This window comes from Polypterus senegalus, chromosome 5, assembly GCF_016835505.1.
Source record: "Polypterus senegalus isolate Bchr_013 chromosome 5, ASM1683550v1, whole genome shotgun sequence".
Classification (NCBI taxonomy): Eukaryota; Metazoa; Chordata; class Cladistia; order Polypteriformes; family Polypteridae; genus Polypterus; species Polypterus senegalus.
In genome coordinates, this window is record NC_053158.1 from 201,321,311 (window position 1) to 201,348,428 (window position 27,118).

The 27,118-nt window shown below is 42.9% G+C and overlaps 1 protein-coding gene across 2 annotated transcripts in view; it reads right to left on the bottom strand.

Annotated features, from left to right (window-relative positions):
• Positions 1 to 27,118, bottom strand: part of adcy8 (adenylate cyclase 8 (brain)) — a 330,936-nt gene that overhangs the window by 184,542 nt on the left and 119,276 nt on the right. For both annotated transcript variants that reach the window (XM_039753982.1, XM_039753981.1), the window contains exons 5-7: positions 21,398 to 21,525; positions 6,980 to 7,138; positions 2,497 to 2,767 (exon numbers count right to left, since the gene is read on the bottom strand). In XM_039753982.1, the coding sequence (XP_039609916.1) occupies positions 2,497 to 2,767; positions 6,980 to 7,138; positions 21,398 to 21,525 (558 nt within the window). The remainder of the gene's footprint in view (positions 1 to 2,496; positions 2,768 to 6,979; positions 7,139 to 21,397; positions 21,526 to 27,118) is intronic.

Here is a 27,118-nt window from a genome sequence, read left to right on the forward strand (position 1 = left end):
CCGTCGTCAGGTTGGTAAGAATGAACCGACAAAGCAGTAAGAAGCTGAAATTGTGGAAATGTTAATGCTGCACCTACAGCAGCAAAAGATCCCTAAACATTACGGTATAGCAACGATTTATTATATACAGGGTGTCCTCGGGTTACAACGTCTCGATATATGATTTTTCGAGTTTACAACGTTCACTCCCATAAAAACTTTAAAAAATTGAGATGTGAGTGTTTTGGCTTACAGCGTTAGTGTTGTACTTGAACTAGTTTGGTTGCACACAGTGGAAGAATACGCAGTACAGTAATTCCTTGCTATATCGCGCTTTGACTTTCACGGCTTCACTCTATCGCAGATTTTATATGTAAGCATATCCAAATATATAATGCAGATTTTTCGCTGGTTCCCGGATTTCTGCAGACAATGGGTCTTTTTATTTCTGGTACATGCGTCCTCAGTTGGTTTGCCCAGTTGATTTCATACAAGGGATTCTATTGGCAGATGGCTGAGAAGCTACCCAATCAGAGCATGCGGTTAAGTTCCCATGTGCTGATTGGCTCAGCGACGGAGTGCCGAATTCGATTCCGCTGCATTAACCAGGAAATCTCGTCTAGCTCATTCAGCATCAACGTGTTTCGCTGTGTAAAGAGTTAACTTTTGTGCTCTTTTGTGTTTATCTTTGTGCGTAGTGAAGCTCTTCATTATGGCTCCAAAATGATCTGCTCCTGCTACTGCTTCAGGGGCCATGCCCAAGCGCCAATGGAAGATGCTAACGACTGCCGAAAAGGTAAAGGTTTTGGATATATTGAAGGAAGGGAACAGCTACACCGCTGTAGGACACCATTACGGCATCAATGAGTCCACGATTCTTTCTATTTAAAAAGGACGAAAAGAATATAAGATCTACGGCCGCAGTGTCCTTTAACCAGGGTGCAAAATGAGTTGTGAGTGGATGTAATAAGGCGATAGTCTGGATGGATCTGCTTTAGGGATTTGGATTGAAGACTTTCGGAAGAAGAACAACGACAGTGCTACACAATCACCTGAAGTGGCTCCTTTAGAAGAGCTGTAACGCTCTCCTTTGTTGTGCAGTAAAATAAACTCATCGTCATCAGACAAGTCGTCGTGTCATTGTTGGTGAGTAACCATAATTAATTTTCTACATACAGTACTTAGTACATGTACGTACGTTTAGTGTAACTGTACATACATTTTACTGTATACAATTTTTCTTGCATTGTACCTATTTATTGCTGTTGGCCTGTCTATCGTAATGGCTGTAACATATGTGATATCGGAGCACTCGATATCTTTAAAATAATATTTAGGTTTTACTGTATATAAACAGTGTGTTTACATACATAATTTCAACGAATCTTACCTAATATCTAAGAGAATACAAAGGGTTTATGCTGTATAACTGTGCGGAAAATGTTTATAAGAGTGTGGGAGAGTTTATAAGGGCTTAAAATATATAAAAATAACCATATAAACATACGGTTTTTACTTCGCTGATTTTCACCTTTTCGAGGAGGGCTCATTGTAACGCGGCGTATGAGTGAGGGATTTGGCGAATTAGTGTTCCATTTGTGTTGCTTTGTTTGGCGACATTTTGGCCCTTACCATGGCTCCTAAACGAAAGTCAGAGTCTTCAGATGCTAGTGCTTCAAAGAAGAGGAAAGCCATCCCGATGGAAGTGAAATTAGACATTGCGAAAAGATCAGAAGGAATAAAAGTAAGGAATTTTTTTTTACACTCATTTTTTGTCCTTTTTTTGTTACTACAGTACGGTGTACCGTACGGTATATTTATGTCCTTTTCCTTTTTCTGTGGCTTAGTTGTGTTTCTATGTTCTAGATTATGATTCCGCAAATGTGTTAGGATAGATAAGGCTAGGGTGTGTTTCGACCCAAAATTCAGGTTACATCACTGTTGTAGGAACGGAACTGTGTCGTAACCTGAGGACCCCCTGTGTAGCATTTACTATATCTTAGGTATCATGGGTAATCTAAACATCATTTAAAGTATATGGGAGGTTGTGCTTAGGTTATATGCCATGACTACGCCATTCTATATAAGGGACTTGAGCATCCATGGATTTTGGTATCCGTGGGGAGGCCTGGAACCAATCCCCCACAGATACCAATTGACGTCTCTATACCATGATTGTGAAGAAATCACTTCGACAAGAAAAGCACCGAATTTATCTTTTAATTAGAAAGGAAGTAGATGTTGAGATCTGGACAGCCCCCAAGAAATGTAAGTCGAATCATTTTTAAAAAATCCACCCACTGAATTTCATACTGTATATCTGCTTCTACCCTGAAATTCATTTCCGCTAGTCTCTTTAAGGAGAGCTATACATCCTCCATATGCGCTGCATCCAAAGCACACGTACACTAAATGGCAAATCTCTCACATCCCAAGTATTAGTGCTTCACTCGTTTCATTCAAGCATGCACGGCCAATTTAAGCAAATAAAAATAATACAAAACAAAGTGAACTTACATTCTGTTTTCCCACGATATTATCAAAAGGAAGCTCAGGGCTCCAAGATCCTTCCGTGAAGGTGGTACTGCTGTTCCTTCTGTCCGTGGAGCTTATCGACTCCTTCATGATGTCTTCTGGCAGACTGAGCAGGCTGTCCTCCGGCTGCTTTATCAGGTACGTTTCAATATTGTGCTTCCTCAGAAATTCGTTTCTTTCTTTTCCGTGGCCCTCCTCTACTTCATAGTCTCCATTTAAACAGTCCAGAGCAGCTTTGGAAATGTGGATTCTCCTAAATATAAAAAAATACAAAAATAGCAACCGGGAGAACTATTTCAGTACTGGAAGATTACCTGAAGTTAAATAGGACTGGTGAGAAAAGGTAGCCAGTTGCACCAAGGTTAAATCTTTATCATTTCAAAAGGTCTCCTCCTTGTCAGTGGTGTCACCCAGGGCAGTGGCCAAGGCTGGATTATGACCCCCACAGGCCCCTGGGTGACTTCATGAGCAGAGCTAGTCATACTTGATATACCGGACACTCGGCCTATTAATGCTCCATGAAAATTCGAATTATTAATGGTGCATGGACACTCGACTGTTGTAACGAGTGGCTCCCTTGGTGACTTCAGCCCAGAGACACTTGACCATTACATATAGTCGGGGGAAAGGGTGCCCCCCTTGGCGATTTCAACCACACAGCGGTAATTTTAGTGTCATGCCCTCAGATGGTGTCACTTGGTGCCAGTGTTGTGCGTGAACTAGTTCAAAAGAGCGCCTTCATTGAACAAGCTCATTTGTCTAAGAGCGGTGAACTTAACGTAATGTGTGTGCAAGTGAAGAACTTGAACGTGAGCAAGTTCAGTTTTATGTGACATTCTGGATCTGGTTCAGTCCAGATTGAATGTTTTGCCTTACCCTGTTGGTGGAGCCGAATCCAAATGCGGTATTCGGATAAGCACACATAGTGGATTTTTATGAATATTTATTTCGTACAAATTTTGTTGCCATTTATTTGTATTCAGAAAAAATAACGTCAAACCAAATAGGCACTGTCTGTGTCTGCCTGCTTGTGCTTAAGCTGACACGAGCACGCTGTGAAGCTCCGTTTTCGCTTTTAGGAAAACGTTGGACTTTGCGGGGCCACTTTATAGGACGTGTAATATGTGACGCAAATTTTGACCAGCAGCGTAATAAGTTAGTTCACCTAAACATTGGTTGTGTCACATGGTTGGAAATAAAGCGGTGATTTATATGTATACTTGCATCTATTTAATTTCATTTTTGACCGGGAGGTTATTAGCTTATAAATAATATGTGTTTGTTGCTGGGTGTAACTCAATAAAGTGTATTTAAATAAACAAGTCTTCATAATTATTGTATTTTATTCAAAAACACTGTAATGGTCTAATATAAGGCAAGCAAAACTGGAAAAAGTAAACTCATGGCTTATTGATTCTCACTCCTTAAAAAATACAAAATGAACTGAACCTGAACGAGTTCAAAATCAAAATGGTGAACTAGGAATGTGAATTTATTCATTTAAATCAGTGTGAACTGAACTTTGAGTGAGTACTCGTGAGGTGTGAACTTGCATAACACTGTGGTCCGCACGTCCCTGGTGATGCCAATGCTCCTCATATATGACTAAACACAACAAGCCCATTCAAAAAACTGCAACCCGTGCAACCGTAAGTTGTCAAAATAAGTTAGGAAATAAATGGACGGAGGTTCTTGCCGGATACGCAGAAGTGGTGTGATTTTGGCACAGTGGTAGAAACTGGTGGAAACTGCGGGCACCGAGTGGAGTTTGTACACTAGTAGTGTTAATGAACAGCCAGCATGGGTTCAGAAGAGGAGGTTTGTTTTACAAATTTTTTTGCTTAGTAGATGCTTTTATCCAAATTAACTTACAAAATCAACAGCACAATCGAGTAAACATCACTCTCGGGACAGGACAAGGTTACAAAATTAGCCATCAGAAATGTGGAGCTCAGAATAAAAATACAGCTTCATTCGAATTCCTTGATAATAAATGCGATTAGCTAATATCACTTAGAAATTCACAGACCAACAGAATGTTCAAACACCTCTTATACACATCGAGGGGGGTCAGCAGTTTGAATGGAGGTGGTCGGCAGCTCGTTCAACCAGGTCGGAGCTACACATGAAAAGAGGCTGGATTCAGATTTGATACCACACAGAGATGGCATCACCAGACACCTTTCATCAGCAGACCAAAGAAGTCACGAAGCAGCAGAGGACTTCCCAAGAGTCTCCTTGTATACAGTATGGGACCAAAAACAACCCAAAGACTCCCTAGCAGTTTTACTATATTGGTGAACTGGCAGAGGCGTCAGCTACGTGGGACTTATCTTATCTGAGATGGACGTGTAGTCGAGCGCAGCTGTGGCACAGACTGAGCAGGAATGGAATGTGTCTCAGGCAAACGTATGGCAGCTCGATGCGTGAATGTACAACGTGCATGCAACACACAACTGAGTTTGTCTGCTTGGGTTGAATGGGACGTGAGGTGCAGGCAAGCACTGAAAAAATGTAAAAGTCCATGCATGAGCCATCTCACCAAGTGAAGGCCACACTTGTATAAGCTTCTACATCTTCTGTAGAATTCACACCAACTCCCGTGGCCATGGTTAAGTGTGAGCAAAGCGGACCGCTCCATACACACACAGGTCTTTCATAATGAGAAGTGAGGTGCATGCAATTGCTGAAACATTTTTAAAGTGCATGTATGCGCCATCTAGGGGCTGTGGATGAGTGTGAGCAGAGCAGACTTCTCCATACACACACACACACACACCGGTCTTTCATTTATATATGTCTATACAGTAAAACCTTGGATTGCGAGTAACTTGGTTTGCGAGTGTTTTGCAAGACGAGCTAACATCTTTAATAAATTTTGACTTGATAAACGAGCAGTACGTGTGCGCTTTGTCTGCTGAGCGTCACGTGGGGATTGTGGGTAATCGTCTCCCATGCTCGTTCTCAGTCGGTGTGCCTCACTCATATAGTCAACATCCATATAAAAGTATACTGTTTACTATAGTATAGTGACCACGTGCGAGTCCCTGCCATGCACCCCAAAAAACTACGCTGAGTCTCAGTACTTTAGCAAAACCAGCGTTATTCAGCGTGAAACAGGAACAGCACAGTTATTTATTGTAGCGGGATCTCCCACTCTCCTACACACAGACACAGCAATCAGGCAGGGTCTGTGCCAGGTTAGTGGCTAAGTAATACCATGCTCTTGCATTTATAACGTTCCTCTCATCACCCATTGATGGCAGGCGCTTATAGCTTGACCGCGATCTTTTCTGATTCTCTTTTACGGCGAACTGCTACAGTGCTGGGAGCCTGCGGTTGCTTGCTTCGGGATGCTTTTCCGCATGTTGTCCCGTTGGGAGGGAATCCCAAAAGAGTTTAGAAATACCTTACCTGGCGTAAGGCATTTTTTTAATTTTGTGTCAAAGTGTAGTGACTCTTCAGGCAAAAGTAACTGTCATTGGATAGGTTTCCTTGTTAAAGTAGCAAAAAAAAAAAAGAAAAAGATTCCAGTGAGCCAACAGATAGCAGGGATTCCGTTAAGTTAGAGTGAAGATTTTGTATTAATATTTTTATATAAATATTTGTGGGTTGTGAAATGAATTATCTGAGTTTCCATTATTTTTTATGGGGAAATTTTGCCATTTGCTTTGAAATACAAGCACGTTTCCGGAATGAATTATGCCCGCAAAGCGAGGTTCCACTGCATATATAAAATCCAACATCTGTCTGTCTGTCTGCTTTTCATGAGAGAACTACTTAACGGATTTAGATTGGGTTTTTATATATAATTTGCTTGACCATTCCTGTTGATTTTACGACTTCTCTCATTGCGCTATGTATTATAGTTCACTTGCAGGAGTGATTTATTTGCGCTAATCCGAGACGGAGGCTGCGGGCTGAAGGGAGGGGAAAGCATGACGTCAGGAGTGGGGAGCCAGGTCAGGCCCTCCTCACTCACGCACCATCCTCTGTTCAAATCGCTCTACCTCTCACCACGTTTTAGAATGGACTTTGCCTCTGCTTAGCTAGTGATACCTGTTTGTTTGTCCACCCATCCATTATCCAACCCGGTATATCCTAACCACAGGGTCATGGGGGTCTGCTGGAGCCAATCCCAGCTAACACAGGGCGCAAGGCAGGAAGCAAACCCTGGGCAGGGCACCAGCCCCCCGCAGCCTGTTTGTTTAATGATTTTTAAAGTTTGTCCTCTTTCACTACTATGAGGCGAAACCGCGAGGGATGACTAGTGTCTAATAAATTTGTAAACCTGTAATGACCCCTACAACAGCAATACAACTCTTCACTGTTATGGCAGTTTCATTCCTTGTTTAACTTCATCCTATATGGACTGTAGACAGTACTCAAGAAATACAGTTATGGAGTACCCTGCTATTACAGAGAACCAAATTAAATATTTATATTTGTTGTTTTGACTGCTTACCCGGGTATCCCTCCAGATTCTAATTTATTTGCAATGTCCACATCCCAGGACCAGACATCAAACTGCCATTTCCGTAGTCCCAGAACTCCACACAGTACAGATCCTGAATGGATTCCTATTCGCATGTCAACGTCATGCTTCGTCCGTGATCGTACATATCTGTGAAAACAAGTAACAACAAAAGAAAAAAAAAAATTATCAACAAGTGTAATATGGTGACAAGCTTGAGCAAGAATTGCAGGTGATGGAGATACAACAGGACCCAGGGTTGGATATATTAAAAATACGTAGGCACAAAAAGAGTCGTATGCAGTTTTTCACTCAAACATTGAGATTTTAAAGAAAACCTGATGGGGGGGACATTTGTATGTCAATTCGGTCCCATTCATTCACGGCATTTTGGAGAAAACTGAAATACGATAACCCCATTAATCAAGTAGAGAAATGCAGCCAAACCAGCTAAAATGACAACTCACGTGTATAATGATCCAAACCAACAAGCCATTATTATATTGCTAGCCAACCCATGGCGTAGCATACGCCGCACAATCACGCCGCTTTTTTAATGAGTTTTAAGCACAGGGAAAAAAATGAACATTTGGAAAATCCGTAATTTAATAAACCACCAAGAAAAGTAACATTGCAACAATGCACGATACGAACCAACATACAATTGTCCATGACTGAAAACTGGAGGACCGCCGTCGCACCTCCACCTCCTGGGACGGGGCTGGACGGCACTTGGGCGTGGAGGGCAGAATGGGGGGAGAGGGGAAGGACGCTCATTTCGCCCCCTCCGTGTCGGCCCCCCCGCCATTCTAGTCTGCTGATTTCTTAGTCATCTCTTAGTCATCATTCAGTACGCACTGCCTGCTCATGTGCCAGCCCCCAACTCCTCACCTGAGTCGCTTTCGTCTGTGTACAGTCCACATGCACCTGTGAGTCACGTTGACTTTTTATTGTTCTTTGCGGTTCTGGCTGCTTTTATATATCTACAGTGCATCCGGAAAGTATTCACAGTGCATCGCTTTGTCCACATTTTGTTATGTTACAGCCTTATTCCAAAATGGATTAAATTCATTTTTTCCTAAGAATTCTACACACAACACCCCATAATGACAACGTGAAAACGGTTTACTTGAGGTTTTGCAAATTTATTAAAAATAAAAAAATTGAGAAAGCACATGTACATAAGTATTCACAGCCTTTGCCATGAAGCTCAAATTGAGCTCAGGTCCATCCTGTTTCCCCTGATCATCCTTGAGATGTTTCTGCAGCTTCATTGGAGTCCACCTGTGGTAAATTCAGTTGATTGGACCTGATTTGGAAAGGCACACATCTGTCTATAGAAGGTCCCACAGTCGACAGTTCATGTCAGAGCACAAACCAAGCATGAAGTCAAAGGAATTGTCTGTAGACCTCCGAGACACAGATCTGGGGAAGGTTACAGAAAAATTTCTGCTGCTTTCAAGGTCCCAATGGGCACAGTGGCCTCCATCATCCGTAAGTGGAAGAAGTTCGAAACCACCAGGACTCTTCCTAGAGCTGGACGGCCATCTAAACTGAGCATCGGGGAGAAGGGCCTTAGTCAGGAGGTGACCAAGAACCCGATGGTCACTCTGTCAGAGCTCAGAGGTCCTCTGTGGAGAGAGGAGAACCTTCCAGAAGGACAACCATCTCTGCAGCAATCCACCAATCAGGCCTGTATGGTAGAGTGGCCAGACGGAAGCCACTCCTTAGTAAAAGGCACATGGCAGCCCGCCTGGAGTTTGCCAAAAGGCACCTGAAGGACACTCAGACCATGAGAAAAAAAATTCTCTGGTCTGATGAGACAAAGATTGAACTCTTTGATGTGAATGCCAGGCGTCACGTTTGGAGGAAACCAGGCACCGCTCATCACCAGGCCAATACCATCCCTACAGTGAAGCATGGTGGTGGCAGCATCATGTTGTGGGGATGTTTTTCAGCGTAAAGAACTGGGAGACTAGTCAGGATAAAGAGAAAGATGACTGCAGCAATGTACAGAGACATCCTGGATGAAAACCTGCTCCAGAGCGCTCTTGACCTCAGACTGGGGCGACGTTCATCTTTCAGCAGGACAACGACCCTAAGCACACAGCCAAGATATCAAAGGAGTGGCTTCAGGACAACTCTGTGAATGTCCTTGAGTGGCCCAGCCAGAGCCCAGACTTGAATCCGATTGAACATCTCTGGAGAGATCTTAAAATGGCTGTGCACCGACGCTTCCCATCCAACCTGATGGAGCTTGAGAGGTGCTGCAAAGAGGAATGGGCGAAACTGGCCAAGGATAGGTGTGCCAAGCTTGTGGCATCATATTCAAAAAGACTTGAGGCTGGAATTGCTGTCAAAGGTGCATCGACAAAGTATTGAGCAAAGGCTGTGAATACTTATGGACATGTGCTTTCTCAGTTTTTTTTTATTTTTAATAAATTTGCAAACACCTCAAGTAAACTTTTTTCATGTTGTCATTAGGGGGTGTTGTGTGTAGAATTCTGAGGAAAAAAATGAATTTAATCCAGTTTGGAATAAGGCTGTGACATAACAAAATGTGGAAAAAGGGATGCGCTGTGAATACTTTCCGGATGCACTGTAATCCACCAAATCAACCAACCATGGTAGTAGCGAGGGGGTGTGTACAAAGTGAGGAACAATTGCAAGAACCGGTCTCCATCACGAATGTGGTTCAACGGCTTACCCACGCCTGTTGGCGCCGGGTAGACACACGTTGATCCATTCAGTGTAGCGCGCGTGCAGTACCAGACATCCAAGGGCATCACAGACCTGTTAATGCTCAATCTCACGTGGCTGAAAGCCACTTGTCCCTCTAAGAAGTCGGACGCCGACCACTCGGGGGTATCCCATGGTTGTTGTGCTTGCCCTGTCGGCTTAGTGAATTATATATGATTGGGTGTTAGAGTTGGTGGGCGGGGCTGTTTCTTGCGTATCCCATGGTTGTCTTCCGGCAGTGTGAATGCCTCAAGAGACAGGGTGGTGGTGTTTGGTGAGTTGTTGCAGTTTGTGAGTTAGAAGCTGTGATGGTTTTATACTCTAGTACATTGCAGTGAATGCACTGCGGTGAATGCTGGTAACAGTCAGGCAGGTAGGCATTCTCGTCCCATGCTCTTAAACTTGGCGGGCGTGGCTCTGTGAGTTGTCGTCGTATCCCATGGTCTTAGAGTTGGTGGGCAGGTCTCTGTGATTTTGCGGGCATGGCTATGTCGTGCGTATCCCATGGTTGTCTTGCTTGCGTATCCCATGGTTGTCGTGCTTGACCTGTCGGCTTAGTGAATTATATATATGGATGAGTTGATGTGATTACACCTAAAAAGTGATGAATATGACACACAGACTGTGTTTGAGTTCCCTTTAAGAGGTCCAATGCTGTGTATTTGCACTGAAGTACTTTTCTGGTTTTTCATCAGTTTATATGGCTGACGGGTGAGGAATATCTCATCCAAGCTTCACCCTATTATGCCTGCTGTGCTGGAATCCATTAATCAGCCGATGAGGAGTTACATCCAGTTTTCATATCTTGTGGGTGCACATGCATGAAACGTAACAGGTTTTTGCAAACATAAAAAGTCAATTTGCAGCCGTGTCCAACTTTCCTAACGTAATCGGAGCAATAAATGTCACTCATATTGCAATAAGGGCACCTAGCGAGAATGAAGTTGCTTTTGTTAACCATGAGTGGTGACATTCCATTAACTCACAAGTCATCTGTGATGTCATGATGAGACCAACAAATGTCATTTCTCAGTGCCCCGAGTCAACCTGTAATTCATTTATTCTGAGGCAAAGTAGCTTTGTCAGACATGACGGTGCTGTACACGATGGCTGGTTTATTGGTAAGGTAACCGGCTGAACCTTCAGTGTTTCATATGGCCTGTGCTATTCATGTTATTACGTGTGCCAGGTGATAGTGGCTACCCGCTCAGATGCTGGCACCTTATGCTTTTGCTCACCCCCCCAGAATGCAAAAGAGAGATGCTATAATGCCTCACGCATGATTTTGTGCTATGAGTTGTGGAGCATAGCGAGATACTCTTGAAAGCGGGTGACGATGGGCTCAAAAAATGTTGTCGCGCATAGCTAAACAAAATGGCATCAGAATGAGAGAAAATATTTTCAACAGCGTTAAATAAATTTGAATGTATTAAACAACCAAATATTTGGAATCTTAAAAATCTTAAAATTCTTAAAAGGGATGTCTAAATAGCAGAATATTTCTAAGAGAAGTCTATTCAAAAATCAAGAACAAACCAAAATCCTAGTACTCCTAAAGCATGTCTCACCTTTTTGATGATTTTGGAGCAGTGAAACTATAAAAAATGGCGGCAGGCACATTGGGCTCTCCCAGCGTTGGATCGATAGGATATTAAAAAGTTTATTTAGACAAAGTCTTGCGGCAGAACAAATTTTTAGCGGTTACGTTTTAGCCAGGGTTCCTTCCCAGGCTTATCTAATGTTACATTCCTTTTCCTTGCCTTTTGGTGCTGAGGTGACACCCATTGCATGGCTTTACTCGGGTCACAATCTAGATGGCTTGTCACATGGTGGGTGTGGCAACGTGTTGTAATCAGCGCATACTCCCAACCTTCTCCTCTTCTTCCTTGCTTTTTCCTTCATTTTTCAGTCTGAATTATTTATAATGATTATTTCTGTTATTATTATTCTGTTCATTTTGTATTTAGTTACTATGTTATGAATTGGTTTCTACTCCTACTTTTTTCTCTCTTTTTTAAGGACGAATTTCAGAGATCTGACTTGTGTTTTGGGTGTCTTGAGAATATCCATTTCTATTCTGACATTTGTTTTTGATTTTGATGTTAAGTTGCATTTATCATTTTAATGCAGTTTGGCAGCCATTTTGTTTCTTAAATAGTTTTATTTCACCCGCATCTCCCGAACATCATGGAAAATTTGTCTCATCCCGGGGTCACTTACACTAATCCAAACTAATGTAATGTCAGCAAACTGATGAAAATTTGAGAGACAGCCAGGAAACAGACATCTAGACTGATAACAGTCAGAACTTGGAGACCAAAAATACAGTGTGTCAAAGCCAAAGCGAAAGAAAAAGTATGTAGTTAAAAATAACGTAAGCCAAAGTCAAAGGAATGTATAAATTAAAGAGAGATCGTAGCAAGTGCTTTAAAAAAATAGATTGGTTATCCACAGCTCAAGTAAGAAAACTATCTCTTGGCCTACAATCTAATCCATTGTGTCATTCTAAGGTTGCGACCTCTGAGTACACGCCCCCCCAACAACTCAGGCTGCTGCCCTAAAGATAGGAGGCCCAAAAATGATGACAGCCGTGAAAAACAAAATGGTGGCCAGACAAACAACAACATTTATTTCTATAGCACATTTTTATTCACTATCTCATGTAGATTTATATATTTATCGAGTCAGCAAGTCGAGCAATTTGTTTTTCTGTGAAACTGTGAGTATTGGTATTTGTCACTGGATTTTCTCTTGCTTTGTCTACAGATTCGATTTCTGGATGATATATTGGGATGTTGCTCATTTACGATTGCCTTTTAGGAAACTTCTTTTTGCCTCGTTTTCTCCGAAGAGCCATCTCTGGCATTTTTCTATCTCTGTTAATAAATCCTTCTTTTTGTAAAGATCATTTTATTCACAAGCTGAGGTTTACGGTCACCCTCCTACTTTGTAAATATTTTTGTAGGCTATAGTCCCTTTAGGGCCTACAGGGCCTGAGGCAGGCCAGTGAAGCTGGGATTAAACCCCCCTGGGGTTATACCTTCCCAATCAGGCAAAGGAAGCCAGGCCAGTAAAGCATTTTAGCTTAGAGGCCTAACATTCCTTATTCATCATGTTTGTATTTCCTGACCAGAACAATGGCAATCGAAAGACCTGTCTTAGCGTTCTTATCGTTCCAACCGTACCCCCATTAACATGTCTATCGAGGTGATCACCATCGATCAAAGAACTGTCACTTACCGAGTGGTTTCCATGCCCGGAGATGGCGCCTACCTTTTCCATTCTCTTTGTTACATATTGCACGGCCATATCAGGCTCACTCTTGATATCCATTGTGTCTTATGTATTGAATGACTGGCACAGGTTCAAGTTGTGGACTGATGACGGTACAGGAGATAATTAGACTACACAGGAGCACTAGAAGAGTGAAATGCTTAAGCTCTTCACCTATGGTTCTGCATGTGAGTTGATGGCTGCCAGTGAATTGTTCGGTTGTCTCTTTCAAGTGTACCGAAATGGCCAAATATTTTACACCTTTGGACAACCGCCAATGCCTCTTAAACATCTTAGATTCACAGGTGATGATTTGAGTAGTGGACACTTTGATGTTTAGAAATGTTTAAACTCTCAAAAGCTGGATGCAAAGTTATCGATGAAACCGGTTGTGTGCTTACAACGCTTGACAGATGCCGAATGTCACTTCAACACAACAAATCCTGCAAATACTGTCGTCATTGAAACAAACCATGAAACTCAAACCGATTATGACAGCAGCAATCCAAGCTGTGAGAAAACAGTAAAAAGGAGGAGTGTCAGATGTCGTGGTACATTTTCTGATGCAGCTTGATGAAAATAACTTTGTGACGCTGTTGCTAAATATTCACAGGCAAATCCACATGCTAATACCGGGAATGCCTCTTAAACATCTTAGATTCACGAGTAGCGATTTGGGTAGTGAACACTTCGATGAATGAAACCTGTTATCTTTACAACGGTTGACAAACACGGAATGTAACTTGAACACAACACGTCCTCCAAATACGAACCTGATTGAAACAAATAATGATAATCAAATCCTTGATGACAGCAACACTCATAACAGTGACAAAACAATTACATTGACAATCATGTTACGTTATTTTTAAAATGTTTCCTTTTCTTTTTCATAACTTCTTTAACACACTACTTCTCCGCTGCGAAGCGCGGGTATTTTGCTAGTTCTACAATAAATCAGTTCCTTTCCAAATTCTTACTTATTTATATAATTTAATTAATTCCACTGTCTTAACTAATATTAACACCTAGATGGGGAACTTCTTTTCAGTTCCTTTTCTCCTTTCATTGTGTGACATTGTTACTGATGTTATGCTATTATTGGACATTTTGTACTAATTGCTATTTTTCGATTGCTAATTAATGGGTACAACTCTATTGGGAGTATTTTCAAAAATGTTATGTTTAAGAAAATAGAAATTTGATTTGATCCTAGTTCTGTAAAATTTGACTTGCTTGTTATTGTTGGAATGTTATTTGATCTTAATAAATGTATTAAAATGTTTAAAAAAAAAATTGAACAACAATTAGACCCTGACCCTCCATCACTGACACACATCAGTCGTTGTCATTGTCACATCACTTGAATTGTAGTCTGCTGTATATGACAGCCATTGAGCCACCACAGGGCCTCTTTGTGCTACATTTGTAACTCTCTTATAAAGTGCTGTTAAAAAGCACAGATTTATTGTTGTCTTGTAATTCATGGAATTGTATTCTGATAGTGGTACTACTTTTGAATATGACTCATTGTTACAATATCTATTTAATAAACAAAAACGCTCCAACTTTCATATCAGTTAACTTAGTCGCTGAACGCACTTGAAGGTTACTCCATGACACCATCGTCTAACTTGTTGCATTTTGAGCCATGCTGTTTACCAATGTAAATATTGTCTTGAGAAAGTCATTTCTAATTATTTGTTAGATAAGAACACTTAAGTTTATGCGTTAAAACAGATCCTTATTTTTATTTTTAGAATTCTTTTCAAACCACATCTCATACAAAGCATTCAGCTATGAGATGGGATGCTTAATCAAAATGGCTTCCTTTGTCTTTTTGAAAGTCTCGTTGACAGGGCTTGTTGTTTGGTTGCAGTTTGCTGTGAGGGCCACATGCCTTCTTAATTAAGGTTCATCGACTTTTGTGATTTACTTTTCTCATTTTGAACTACATAAATAAAACATCGTTCTCTGAGGCACAGTACAGAATATTAGCAGGCAAAGCTATGCTGGAGATGCTCATTGGTTTCAACAGGTGATGGTGCACACAACATTTTATAAAGGCTGTGGTACCCGGGACGCCCAGGAGGAGCAGAGGAGGGCTTGTGCCTCCTCCAGACCGCGAGGGGTGGCGTCCGTCCTGGTTATGTTGGGGGCCTGGGGTAAAGGGCTTGGAAGCCCAGCCTTGTAGGGACCCGTGGCCACCGCCAGGCGGCGCCCCAGTGCCTGAATATCCTGGGAACCCAGCACTTCCGCCACACCAGGAAGTGCTGGGGGGAAGACGACAGGGGACACCTGGACGGCTTCCGGATGCGCAGCTGGCACTTCCGCCACACCGGGGCGTGGCTACGGAGGAATGCCGGGAAGCAGCTGGAGCCCATCTGGGTTCCTATTTAAGGGGCCGCCTCCCTCCAGTCATTGGCAGAAGTCGGGTGGAAGAGGACGGAGCCGGAGGGAGGACTAGAGGCGGCCAGGAGAAAGGCAGTGGAACTGTGTGGCCTGGACATTGGGGGAATCGGTGCTGGAGGCACTGGGGTTTGTGAGTGCACGAACATTGTAAATATTGTAAATAAATGGGTGTGTTGGGTGAGAAACCATTGTCCGTCTGTCTGTGTCCAGGCCAGCGTCCACAAGGCTTATGTTGTAGAAATGATTTTAGTACACAGTGCCTGCATAAAGTCTTCAGACTCCTTTACTTTTTACACATTTTGTTGCAGCCTTGTGCTAAAATTATTTTTTTCCCTCATCAAATGACATTTAATATCACAGAATGACAGCACAAAAGCAGGATTTTAGAAATAAGGTTCTGTATATGACACCATATCATTTTGTATAAGCTCTGTTTATCTATTGTTGTGGTTTAGATTAAGCTAAAAATCACATTTTAGGAGGCATTCTTAAAACAATCTAGGAAACTGTGAAAGATTTAAATTCCTTTTCTCACAACGGTGCATGTGCTGATAATACTGGCACGTAAAATAATGCACATTTTTGCCGCTCGCCCACATGCTATATGTCGTTATTTGGCAGGAGTCGATACACTAAATCCAGAGACAATATGTGCAGTGATACAGCGTTCATAATACAATACTCCCACTATACAGAACATCCTCGAAAACAAGCAAAATAATAAATCAAATTTTTAGAAGAAATGTTAAAAAAAAGAAAAAAAATATTTTGCTATGTAAGGGTGTGTATTTATGTCTATGTTTATTCTATTGTTGTTTTGTAGTGATTTATTGTCATATTGTTACATTATTGTCCCTTCAATTTTGCCACCATTCTTGGTGTGTTGTGGGTGGAGCTCTAAGAGGCGGGGCCACTCCTTACATCACTCATTCTGAGCCCGCCCTCTGGCTATTTAAGGTCAGAGCTGAAGAAACTAAAATTAAGAGAACATCCTCATGTGAGGGAGATGTTGTGAGTGTTAACATTTCATTCTTTTTCTGGTTTTTTAATCTTTTTGCTCTACAGTATTCTATTTTATGGATTTCTGGGTTTGAACTTTTTTGCTTAGGATTTCCTTTTTGCCTGTTTTTGCTCTTCTGCTTGTATTTATCTATTTATTTTTCTAATAAATCCTTTATTTACAATGCAACCCCGTAATGTTTGGGACAGACACCCATTTTTCCTTGATTTAGCTCTCCGCTCCTCAGTTTAAAATTACAAATCAAACAATTCATAAATTATGATTAAAGTGCACAATGCAGACTTTCATTTAAGGAGATTTGCATACATTTCGGTTACACAACACTTTTTCCAATGTGGTCCCCCCATTTCAGGGCATTATAATGTTTGGGACACAGCACTGGCAGGTCTATTAAAGCCCTCACATGTAATAACTGCTCAAATTCTGTGATTCATAGTCATCAGCAGGTGCTGAGGATTTTCTCTGGTGACGCTCTGCCAATCCTCTAATAATGCTGCCATCTTCAGCTTTTGCTTGTTTTTGGGGTCTTGTCCCCTTCCATATGCTGAATTAGCTTTAAATCAGGTGACTGACTTAACCATTCCAAAATTGTCAATTTGTTTAGCTGTGATTAACTCCTTTGTTGTCCCAGCAGTCTGTTTGGGCTCATTATCTTCTTGTAGGATGAAGTGGCATTTACTGGAACTTGAGCAGATCAGATGTTTCTACACACCTCAGAATTCATGGTGTGTCTGCAGTCAGCAGTTCCATCATCAATGAAGAGAAGTGTGACCTGTGCCAGCCATACATGCCCAAGCCAAAAGACCCCTATCACCACCATGTTTAACATATGAGGTGGTCTGCTTTGGCTCTTGGCCAGTTCCTTGTAATCTTCACACTTTGCTCTCACCATCACTCTGAAGAGGTTCATCTTTGTCTTGTCTATCCACAAGACCTTTTCCCAGAATTCTGCAGGCTCTTTGAAGTCCCTTTTCACAAACTGTAATATGGCTGTCCTATTTTTGTTGTCTTCATCTTGAAGTGTGTCCTCTGTATTTGTATTCATGAAGTCTTCTGCTGATAATTCTCTCCGACATGTCCACATCTGCCCCCTGAAGGCTGTTTCTGATCTGTCGGACAGGCGTGGAGGGGCTTGACCATACTGTGGATTCCCCCGTCATCGGCAGAGGAGGTCTTCCTTGACCTACCAGTCCCTTTGTGATTCCTGAGCCCACCAGTGTGTTCTGTCTTCTTCATGATATTCCAGAGAGTTGATTTCAGTTCTCCTAAGGTTTTACTGAGGTCTCCAATGGTCTGATTCTTGTTTTTCAGCCTCATGATGGCTTCTTTGACTTTCATTGGTACAGCTGTTGTCCTCATGGTGAACAATGACAACTACAGACTCCAAAGGGCAGAAGAAAGCTGAATTTTTTTTTTATGAAGCAATGAAACCCACCTGAGGAATCACAAACATCTGTGATGCCAATTGTCAAAAACATTATGGTGCCCTGAAATGGGGCGACCGGGCAGAAAAAATGCTGTGACTGAAATGTCTGCAAATCCCCTTAAATAAAAGTCTGTAATGTGTACTTTATATACTTTTGAATTGTTTGGTTTATAATATAAAACTATGCTGCCAAGGCTGAAATCAAGGAGGAGTGTGTCTTTGTCCCAAACGTTATGGAGGACTCTGTATAAAGAATCCTTGTTTGCCCTGTTCATTCAAGTTGAAGGTGTTTGGTTGCCCTCCCTCTTGGAAGGCTTTTGCAATATTTTGAAACATGTCTTATTATTTTGCCAGTTTCCAGTTTTTGGAGTCTGCTAGGCCGGAAGCATTGTGTTAGTAGTTTTGAGGATAGCTGGATTTGGAAGTGAGTCTCCTTGGGCTGGCTGGTGATGTTTAGACCCTTTCTTTATGGTCCTTTTAGGAGGCCTCACACAGCTATGAGCATAGCTATGAGCAAAAGAACAGAATGACAGAAACTTTGTAACCAGCCAAGGAACTTCTCCATCTTAACCATATGAAATGAAAAATCAGAGTACATAAGTTATGTGCCTTTTTATTTTCTTGTAAATGAAATATAGGGAAATTATTGTAATTGTCCAAAAATTCGATTTCGAGATTTTATTGAATCTTAACATTTTAGACCTCCCCGAGTTTGATTTACTGTCTCATAGGGAAAGTATTTTAATTGTCCAAAAATTCGATTTTGAGATTTTAATGAATCTCAACATTTTAGACCTCCCTGAGTCTGATTTACTGTCTCATAGGGAAAGTATTGTAATTGTCCAAAAATTCGATTTCGAGATTTTGATGAATCTCGACATTTTCAATTCAACGCAAACATTAACTAAATGCAGAAGCATGTTGTAGGCAGCACAGTTATCAATCAGAAGCAGAATTATCTTTTTCTTCTTCTTGATAATGTGAGGTTTCTGAACTCTTTTGGAATCCCCCCCACCCCCCAACAAAATGGGAACGTCACGCTGAAGTGCATCCCGAAGTGCGATTGCTGCGTCTGTGGAGGATTGTTTGTTCGTTGCCGGTGCAGGGCGACAGCAGGCTCACAGTGCTGCAGTGAAACGCTACAGAAGTGAATCCTAAAAGATCGTGGTCACGGTATAAGTCCCTGTCTTGCACCCCAAAACATGAGGCTGAGTCTCAGTACTTTAGTAAAACCAGCTTTATTCAGCTTGAAACAGGAACAGCATGGTTATTTATTGTAGCGTGATCTGCCACTCTGCTATACACAGACACAGCAGTAAGGCAGGGTTGTGGCCAGGTTAGCGGCCAAGTAATCCTGTGCCCTGCATTTACAATGTTCCTTGCATCACCCGTCGATATCTTTTCTGTTTGCTTTGGTGGAGAGACGCAGCATAGCTTTAAGTCTGCTGTTGCCCCGGCAACAGATAAACAGTCTTCCACATATGCGGTAATCGCACTTCGGGACGCTCTTCGGCGTGAGGTCCCAAGAGAGTTTAGAAACCTCACATTTTCTGGAATGAGCGCCGCATTAATAGGAATGCTTCTTGTACGAGCATCACTGAACCACATAAAAACGGCTTTTTCGATGTCTTCAAATGCAGCAGTTCGTATACATTTGCAATCCAAGATTTGGCCCTTGAGCAAGACTCCTAACCTGCAATTGCTCCAGACAGTTAACTTTGCACTCTGACCCCAAAACTCTCTGGAGAGTAAGTTGGGGCATATGAAAAATAACAAATTACTAATAAAAGAAATTGTATATGGCGGTTAAAAAAAGCATGAAAAATCAGGAAAAAGAATTGCAATGGGTGGCACAGTGGCTTAGTGGATAGTGCTGCTGCCTCGCAGTTAGGAGATCCGGGTTCGCTTCCCAGGTCCTCCCTGCATGGAGTTTGCATGTTCTCCCCGAGTCTGCGTGGGTTTCCTCCCACAGTCCAAAGACATGCAGGTTAGGTGCATTGGCGATCCTAAATTGTCTCCAGTGTGTGCTTGGTGTGTGTCTGTTTGCCCCACGGTGGGCTGGCGCCCTGCTCAGGGTTTGTTTTCTGCCTTGTGCCCCGTGTTGGCTGGGATTGGCTCTGGCAGGCCCCCGTCACCCTGTAGTTAGGAAATAGCGGGTTGGATAACGGATGGATGGATGAATGCCAATATAAGTCACTGACACATAACTTTGAAATTTTGACGCCTTGCTGGAGAAGCGGTACGAATCGCGGTTCTGAGACATTTGAAACTTTTACAGTGAAGATATTTCTTATCATTTTTAAAGGCAGTATATAAATAAGGCACCTGTATCATTTGTAAGTTTTGTGTTTTATCCTTAACTCTCATTTTTGTATTACTGTTTCATAACATATTAAAAAATACTCTAGTGTGAAGATGCTGCCCTAACCAAAGTGTGAACGCCACGTCACTTCACCTCACGTGCCAGACCTGGTGGGAGATGGCACTTATTATCTGGTATCAACGCTGGCAAATGTGTCACAGTGGGCCATCGAATTCTTTAACCACCACCACATGCTGATTTCTTAATATGTTCCCTCCACACACAAAGTGCTTTATGTTTCTTGACCGCCTAAAGCATACCGGTGACTTTACAACGTCTCGATCCCCCGTCAAGATATGTCTGCCCAATGTTTCTTGCTGCTAGGCACTACCCAATGCTTTTACAAAATTACAGAGATGAAACATTGAACAGCCGGATGTTTAAATGTCTTCCTTTTACTCAATTAACAAAGGTATACTTTGGTGTGCTGGGCTGGTAAAATCACTTTAAGTGAGGCCTACCATATCAATAAGCTAATTAAAAGGGGAGGCTCGGTTATAGGTCACACACTCTGGACATCCTGGATGTCATCGAGAAGGATAGGATGAAAACAAAACTGAATGACATTATGAACAATGCTGCACATCCTTTCTGTTATATAGTGCCTTTTATCTATCTATTGTAGAAGATGGCCAGCAGCTCAACCTAGCTGGGGCGCCCCTGAAATGGAAGGATGGAGGAAGGCAGCTGCTTTGGGACACTGCCTCCCACAGGACACTAGTTGGCAGCTTCCCTGCAGCATAGCAGTGCCCCAGATTCCCACTGGGCACAATGGGATGTGGAGTATGGCTTCACAGCTTCACAGCCCTGCAGGGTACTGTGGGTGCTGCCAGGAGATGCTGCAGGGAGACTGGGGAGTCCCTACTGTCCACATAGCCTTGAAGTACTCCAAAGTCATCTATCTATCTATCTATCTATCTATCTATCTATCTATCTATCTATCTGTTATATAGTGCCTTTCATATCTATCTATCTATCTATCTATCTATCTATCTATCTATCTATCTATCTATCTATCTATCTATCTATCTATCTATACGTTTTGGCATGTTATCATCTCTGTTGCTCAAGAGTAAATCCCTGTAATATCCTTTGAAATTCAATAGAGGAGAAGGTTAATGTGACTCCAACTGAACACTATAAACTGGAACTCCGCACAATTCCTATTTAACGTACCTTATAGTTTTGATCATACTGAGCCCCATTTCCACACAACAGTGGGCATGATCTTGTCGTGGCTCAGGAAGTCCAGAAACACAATAGTAGCAGTCACCCAAGATCTTTATCCTCAAACAATGATGTTCCTAAAATAAAAAGGCACAAAAATGATTAGAGAGAATTATCTTTCCAATAAACTTTTAAAAGTTTGTCTCCTATAATATCAGCATTTGTTCTTTAAATTAAACAGGATGAGCCTTTTTAGCAGTGGGGTGGTCAGTGGACCTTTGAGCTTCGCCCTAAAAGAGAAGCCATTAACCGTCTGGAAAAGGTTTAAATGATTTCTAAAGTAATGTATCCCAATGTAATTCTGCACCTAATATCAATTTAAAACTTCCCCCTTTTTCATAGTGGGGACGGGTAGCCACCTACTACCCAGCGTCCCCCTAAGACAATCCATAATCCCTCTATACACACACATAAAAATATAAATTCAAGCATGTTTGAATATTTAAAAAAATTGGCACATAAAAGTCATTTGAAGTTACAATGAATTCTAACATCAGTTTTTTCTTCCTGTCCTCATCATCTTGTTCTCTTACATCCACCACCTTCATGTTCCTTCTCACCACACCCACAAACCTCCTCTTATGCCTTCCTCTTTTCCTCTTGCCTGGAAGCTGTGTCTTTAACACCCTTCTCCCATTATACCCCTCATCTCTCCTCAGCACATGTCCAAACCAACACAATCTCGCTTCTCTGACTTTGGCTCCCAACCATCCCACCTGAGCTGACCGTCTAATGTCCTCATTTCAAATCCTGTCCATCCTCATCACACCCAATGCCAATCTCAACATCTTTAACTCTGCCACCTTCAGCTCTGTCTCCTGTGCCACCGTCTCCAGCTCATATAACATAGCTGGTCTCACTACCGTCCTGTAGACCTTCCCTTTCGCTCTTGCTGTTACCCGTCTGTCACCAATCACTCCTGTCACTCTTCTCCACCCACTCCACCCTGCCTGCACTCTCTTCTTCACTTCTCTTCCACAATCCCCGTTACTCTGTACTGTTGATCCCAAGTATTTAAACTCATCCACCTTCACCAACTCGACTCTCTGTATCCTCACCATTCCACTGACCTCCCTCTCATTCACACACATGTATTCTGTCTTGGTGGTCACACTGACCTTCATTCTGCTCCTCTCATATCTCCACCTCTCTAGGGTCTCCTCAGCCTGCTCCCTACTCTCACCACAGATCACAATGTCATCAGCAAACATCACAGTCCACCGGGTCTCCTGCCTAATCTCATCTGTCAACATGTCCATCACCATTACATATAAGAAAGGGCTCAGAGCCAATCCCTGATGTAATCCCACCTCCGTCACTCCTACCACCGAACTCACCACCGTCACACTTCCCTCGTACATATCCTGTACAACTCTTACATACTTCTCTGCCACTCCTGACTTCCTCATACAATACCACAACTCCTCTTTTGTCACCCTGTCATATGCTTTCTCCAGGTCCACAAAGACGCAATGCAACTCCTTCTGGCCTTCTCTCTACTTCTCCATCAAGACCCTCAGAGCAAACATGGCATCTGTGGTGCTCTTTCCTGACATGACACCACACTGATGCTCACTAATCATCACCTCCCTTCTTAACTGAGCTTCCGCTATTCTTTTCCAAAACTTCATGATATGGTCCATCAGTTTTATCCCCCTGTAGTTACTACAGCTCTGCACATCCCCCTTATTCTTAAATATCGGCACCAGTCCACTTCTTCTCCACTCCTCAGGCATCCTCTCACTTTCCAAGATTGCATTAAAGAATCTGTTTAAAAACTCCACTGCCATCTCTCCTAAACACCTCATGCGCATAGTTTTAGGTCGGCACATGGTATACACACAGTTTTATAAAATATGATTTTTTTCTTGCAATAGCTGTTTTTGCCCTTTGGGTGAAAGCAACATTTTACTAAGGAATCTAAGAGAGGTTTTATACATGAAGACCCATGGAACTAGGTCCGGGAACTTCAGGTCTGACATTGTGGTCAGCAGCACAGGAGCGCCACAGGGGGACTGTGTTTTCTCCGGTTCAGCCTATATATATCAGACTTCCAATACAACTCGGAGTCCTGCAAAAGTTCGCTGACGACACTGCTATCGTAGGCTGCATCAGGAGTGGGCAGGAGGAGGAGTATAGGAACCTAATCAAGGACTTTGTTAGATGGTGCCACTCAAACCATTTACACCTGAACACCAGCAAAACCAAGGTGCTGGTGGTGGATTTTACGAGGACCAGGCCCCTTATGGACCCCGTGCTCATCAGTGGTGACTGTGCAGAGAGTGCAGATCTATAAATATCTGGGAGTTCAGCTGGATGATAACTGGACTGGCCTGCCAATACTGATGATCTGTGCAAGAGAGGACAGAGTCGACTATACTTCCTTAGAAGGCTGGCGTCCTTCAACATCTGCAATAAGATGCTGCTGATGTTCTATCAGACGGTTGTGGTGAGCGCCCTCTTCTACGTGGTGGTGTGCTGGGGAGGCAGCATAAAGAAGAAGGACGCCTCACACCTGGACAAACTGGTGAGGAAGGCAGGCTCTGTTGTAGGCACGGAGCTGGACAGTTTGACATTTGTGGCAGAGCGACGGGCGCTGAGCAGGTGAGTGTCAATCATGGAGAATCCACTGAACAGGATCATCTCCAGACAGAGGAGCAGCTTCAGCGACAGACTGCTGTCACCGTCCTGCTCCACTGACAGACTGAGGAGACCCCACACTATGCGACTCTTCAATTCCACCCGGGGGGGTAAACGTTAACATTATACAATGATATTGTCTGTTGTACCTGCAGTTTTAGTACTATTTAATTAATATTGTTTTCTTATCAGTATGCTGCTGTTGGAGTATGTTAATTTCCCCTTGGGATTAATAAAGTATCTATCTATTGTCAGGGATGCCAGGGGCAACGACCCGGCCGGGACGCTGTGAGGGACCGGATGTGGGTCTGCGCCCACTCTGGATCACGTGGGGGCCACCACCCTGGTTGCTTTGGGGGTCACGGGTTGAGGGCATGGAAGCCCAACCATCTAGGGGCCCGTGGTCACCGCCAGGGGGCGCCCCAATGCCTTGGGGACCCATTAACTCAGCACTTCCGCCACACCTGGAAGTGCTGGGGGGAAGATTAAAAGGGACACCCGGTGAGCTGCCGGGAAAACAGCCGGCACTTCCGCCACGCTGGGCGTGGCCAACGGGGGAGTGTCGGGAACACCTGGAGCTCATCCGGGACATGGATAAAAGGGGTCGTCTCCCGTCAGTCGGAGCTGGAGTCGGCTGGAAGAAGGACGAGGCACGAGAGGAGTGTGGAGGCGCCCCGAAGAATGGCATTTAGTGTTGGCCAGGACTGTGTGTTGGGGTTTGTGGTGCACGTGGCTGTGTCTGCGTGACACTTATAATTGTAAATATGGTTGTAAATAAACGTGTGGTGGTGGAAAACAACATGTCTGCCTGTCTGTGTCCGGGCCGGGTCCACACTATCTATACATAACTTCTGGACAGACGAGATGAAGATTGAGTTATTTGGACAAAGCAAAAAATAGAAGAGCCTAATAGCAGCTGTAAATCATGGTGAGTGGAAATGTTCTGCTATGGGACTGCTTTGCTGCATGAGGACCTGAGGAGGTCCACAAATGGCCCTAAAAGTAATGGTGAATCCACCAAGGAATGACTGAAAAGGATGAAATGGAGAATGGAATGGCCAAGTCCAAGCCAAGACCTGAGACACCCTAGGGGCTGGTTGGCTCTGCACACAAGACACCCCTCAAACATCACACGGCTGAAAGAATTCTGCATGGAGATGCGGGAGAAACTATCTGCCAGTCAATGTCACAGAGGAAATGCCAGCTTGAGGGGACAATGGTAATTAAAGCCAAGGGGGACTTTCTTCAAAAATGGCAATGGCAGATCTGTCCATTTTTTGTTGACCAAATTATTGCAAAGCCAAATTTTGATGTATTCATTTTTTGCCAGTTACATCACCTTTACATAACGATATTTTTTGTGTCCACATACTGCGCCTTCACAAAGTGTGCATACCCCTTCGCTTTCTTCACATTTTGCTAAGTTGCAGCATTTTTTTCATTTCAATTCATTTTTTCCCTCATCACATTACACTCAATACCCCTGAATGACAAAGTGAACAAAGAATTTTAGAAATTGCTGCAAATTTCTTAAAATGATTAAAAACTGAGCTATCCCATTGACAGAAGTATTCAGACCATTTACTCAGTACTTAGTGGAAGCCCCTTTTAGCAGCCATTCCAGCCTGAAGTCTTGTTGAGTTGAACACAGCAAGCTCGACACACCTGGATATGGAGATTTTTCTGCAGATCCTCTCAAGCTCTGTCAGGCTGGGTGGAGACCTCTAGTGGACAGTTAATTTCAGGTCTCTCCAGAGCTGTTCAGTTGGGTTCAAGTTTTGGCTCTGACTAGAACATTCTGAGAACTGACCCTAACGTACTCCTGTGTTGTCTATGCTTTGTGATTCGGGTTATTGTACCGATATAAGGTGAACCTTAGACCCAGCCTGAGGTCCAGAGCGCTGGTTTTCATTAAGGGTATCTCTGTACTTTGCTTCATTCAGTCATCCCTCATCTCTGTCTTGTCTCCCATTCTCCAACACCACAGTTGATGCCGCCACCACCATGCTTTACTTTTGTAATGGTATTGTACAGGTGATGAGTGGTACCTAGTTTACTCCAGACATGACGCTAATATTGGTTTATCAGACCAGAGAATCTTATTTTTCACAGTCTGAGTGTCCCTTTAGGGGCATTTTTGCGAACTTCAAGCAGGTCCTCCAATGTGTCTTTTCCTGAGGAGCCACACTATCATAAAGCCCAGATCAGTAGAGCATTACAGAAATAATAATAATTCTTTGGATTTATATAGCGCTTTTCTCACTACTCAAAGTGCTCAGCAATTGCAGGTTAAGGGCCTTGCTGAAGGGCCCAACAGAGCAGAGTCCCTATTGGCATTTACGGGATTCGAACCGGCAACCTTCCGACTGTCAGTGCAGATCCCTAGCCTCAGACTTCTGGAAGTTCCTCCCATCTCCATACAGGTTCTCTGGAGCTCAGCCAGAGAGACCATTGGGTCTTACCAAGGCCTTCCTCCGACATTTGCGGCTAGCACTCAGAAAAGTCAAAATGATCCAAACTTCTTACATTTAAGACCTATGAAGGCCTTTGACGTCATGGTTTGGTTTTTGTTCAGCTGTGGGATCTTCCATAGACATGTGTGTGCCTTTCCTAATCATGTCCAGCCAATTGAATTGAGCACAATTCGACTCCAGACAAGATGTAGAAACATCTCAGTAGATGATCAATAGAATGGGATGCACCTGAGCCAAATTTCAAGTCTCATAAAAAAGGATCTGAATACTTGTGTCAATGGCACCAACGGGTCTTACCAAGGCCTTTTTCCGATATATGTAGCCAGCTGTCGGAACAGTCATGAAGAGTCATGGTTGTTCTAAATTTCTTCCGTTTGAGAATTATGAAGGCCACTCATTGCAGGGCTGACTTACCAGCATCATAGACCCCAAGGCAAAGTAGTGAGTTGGGGCATCTATTTTGATAGCAAAACAGAAAGATATATAGGCATTAGAAACATCATAGGCCCCTATGCTCCTGGGGTCCCCTGCCAGTGCCCATTGTGCCCATACGTTA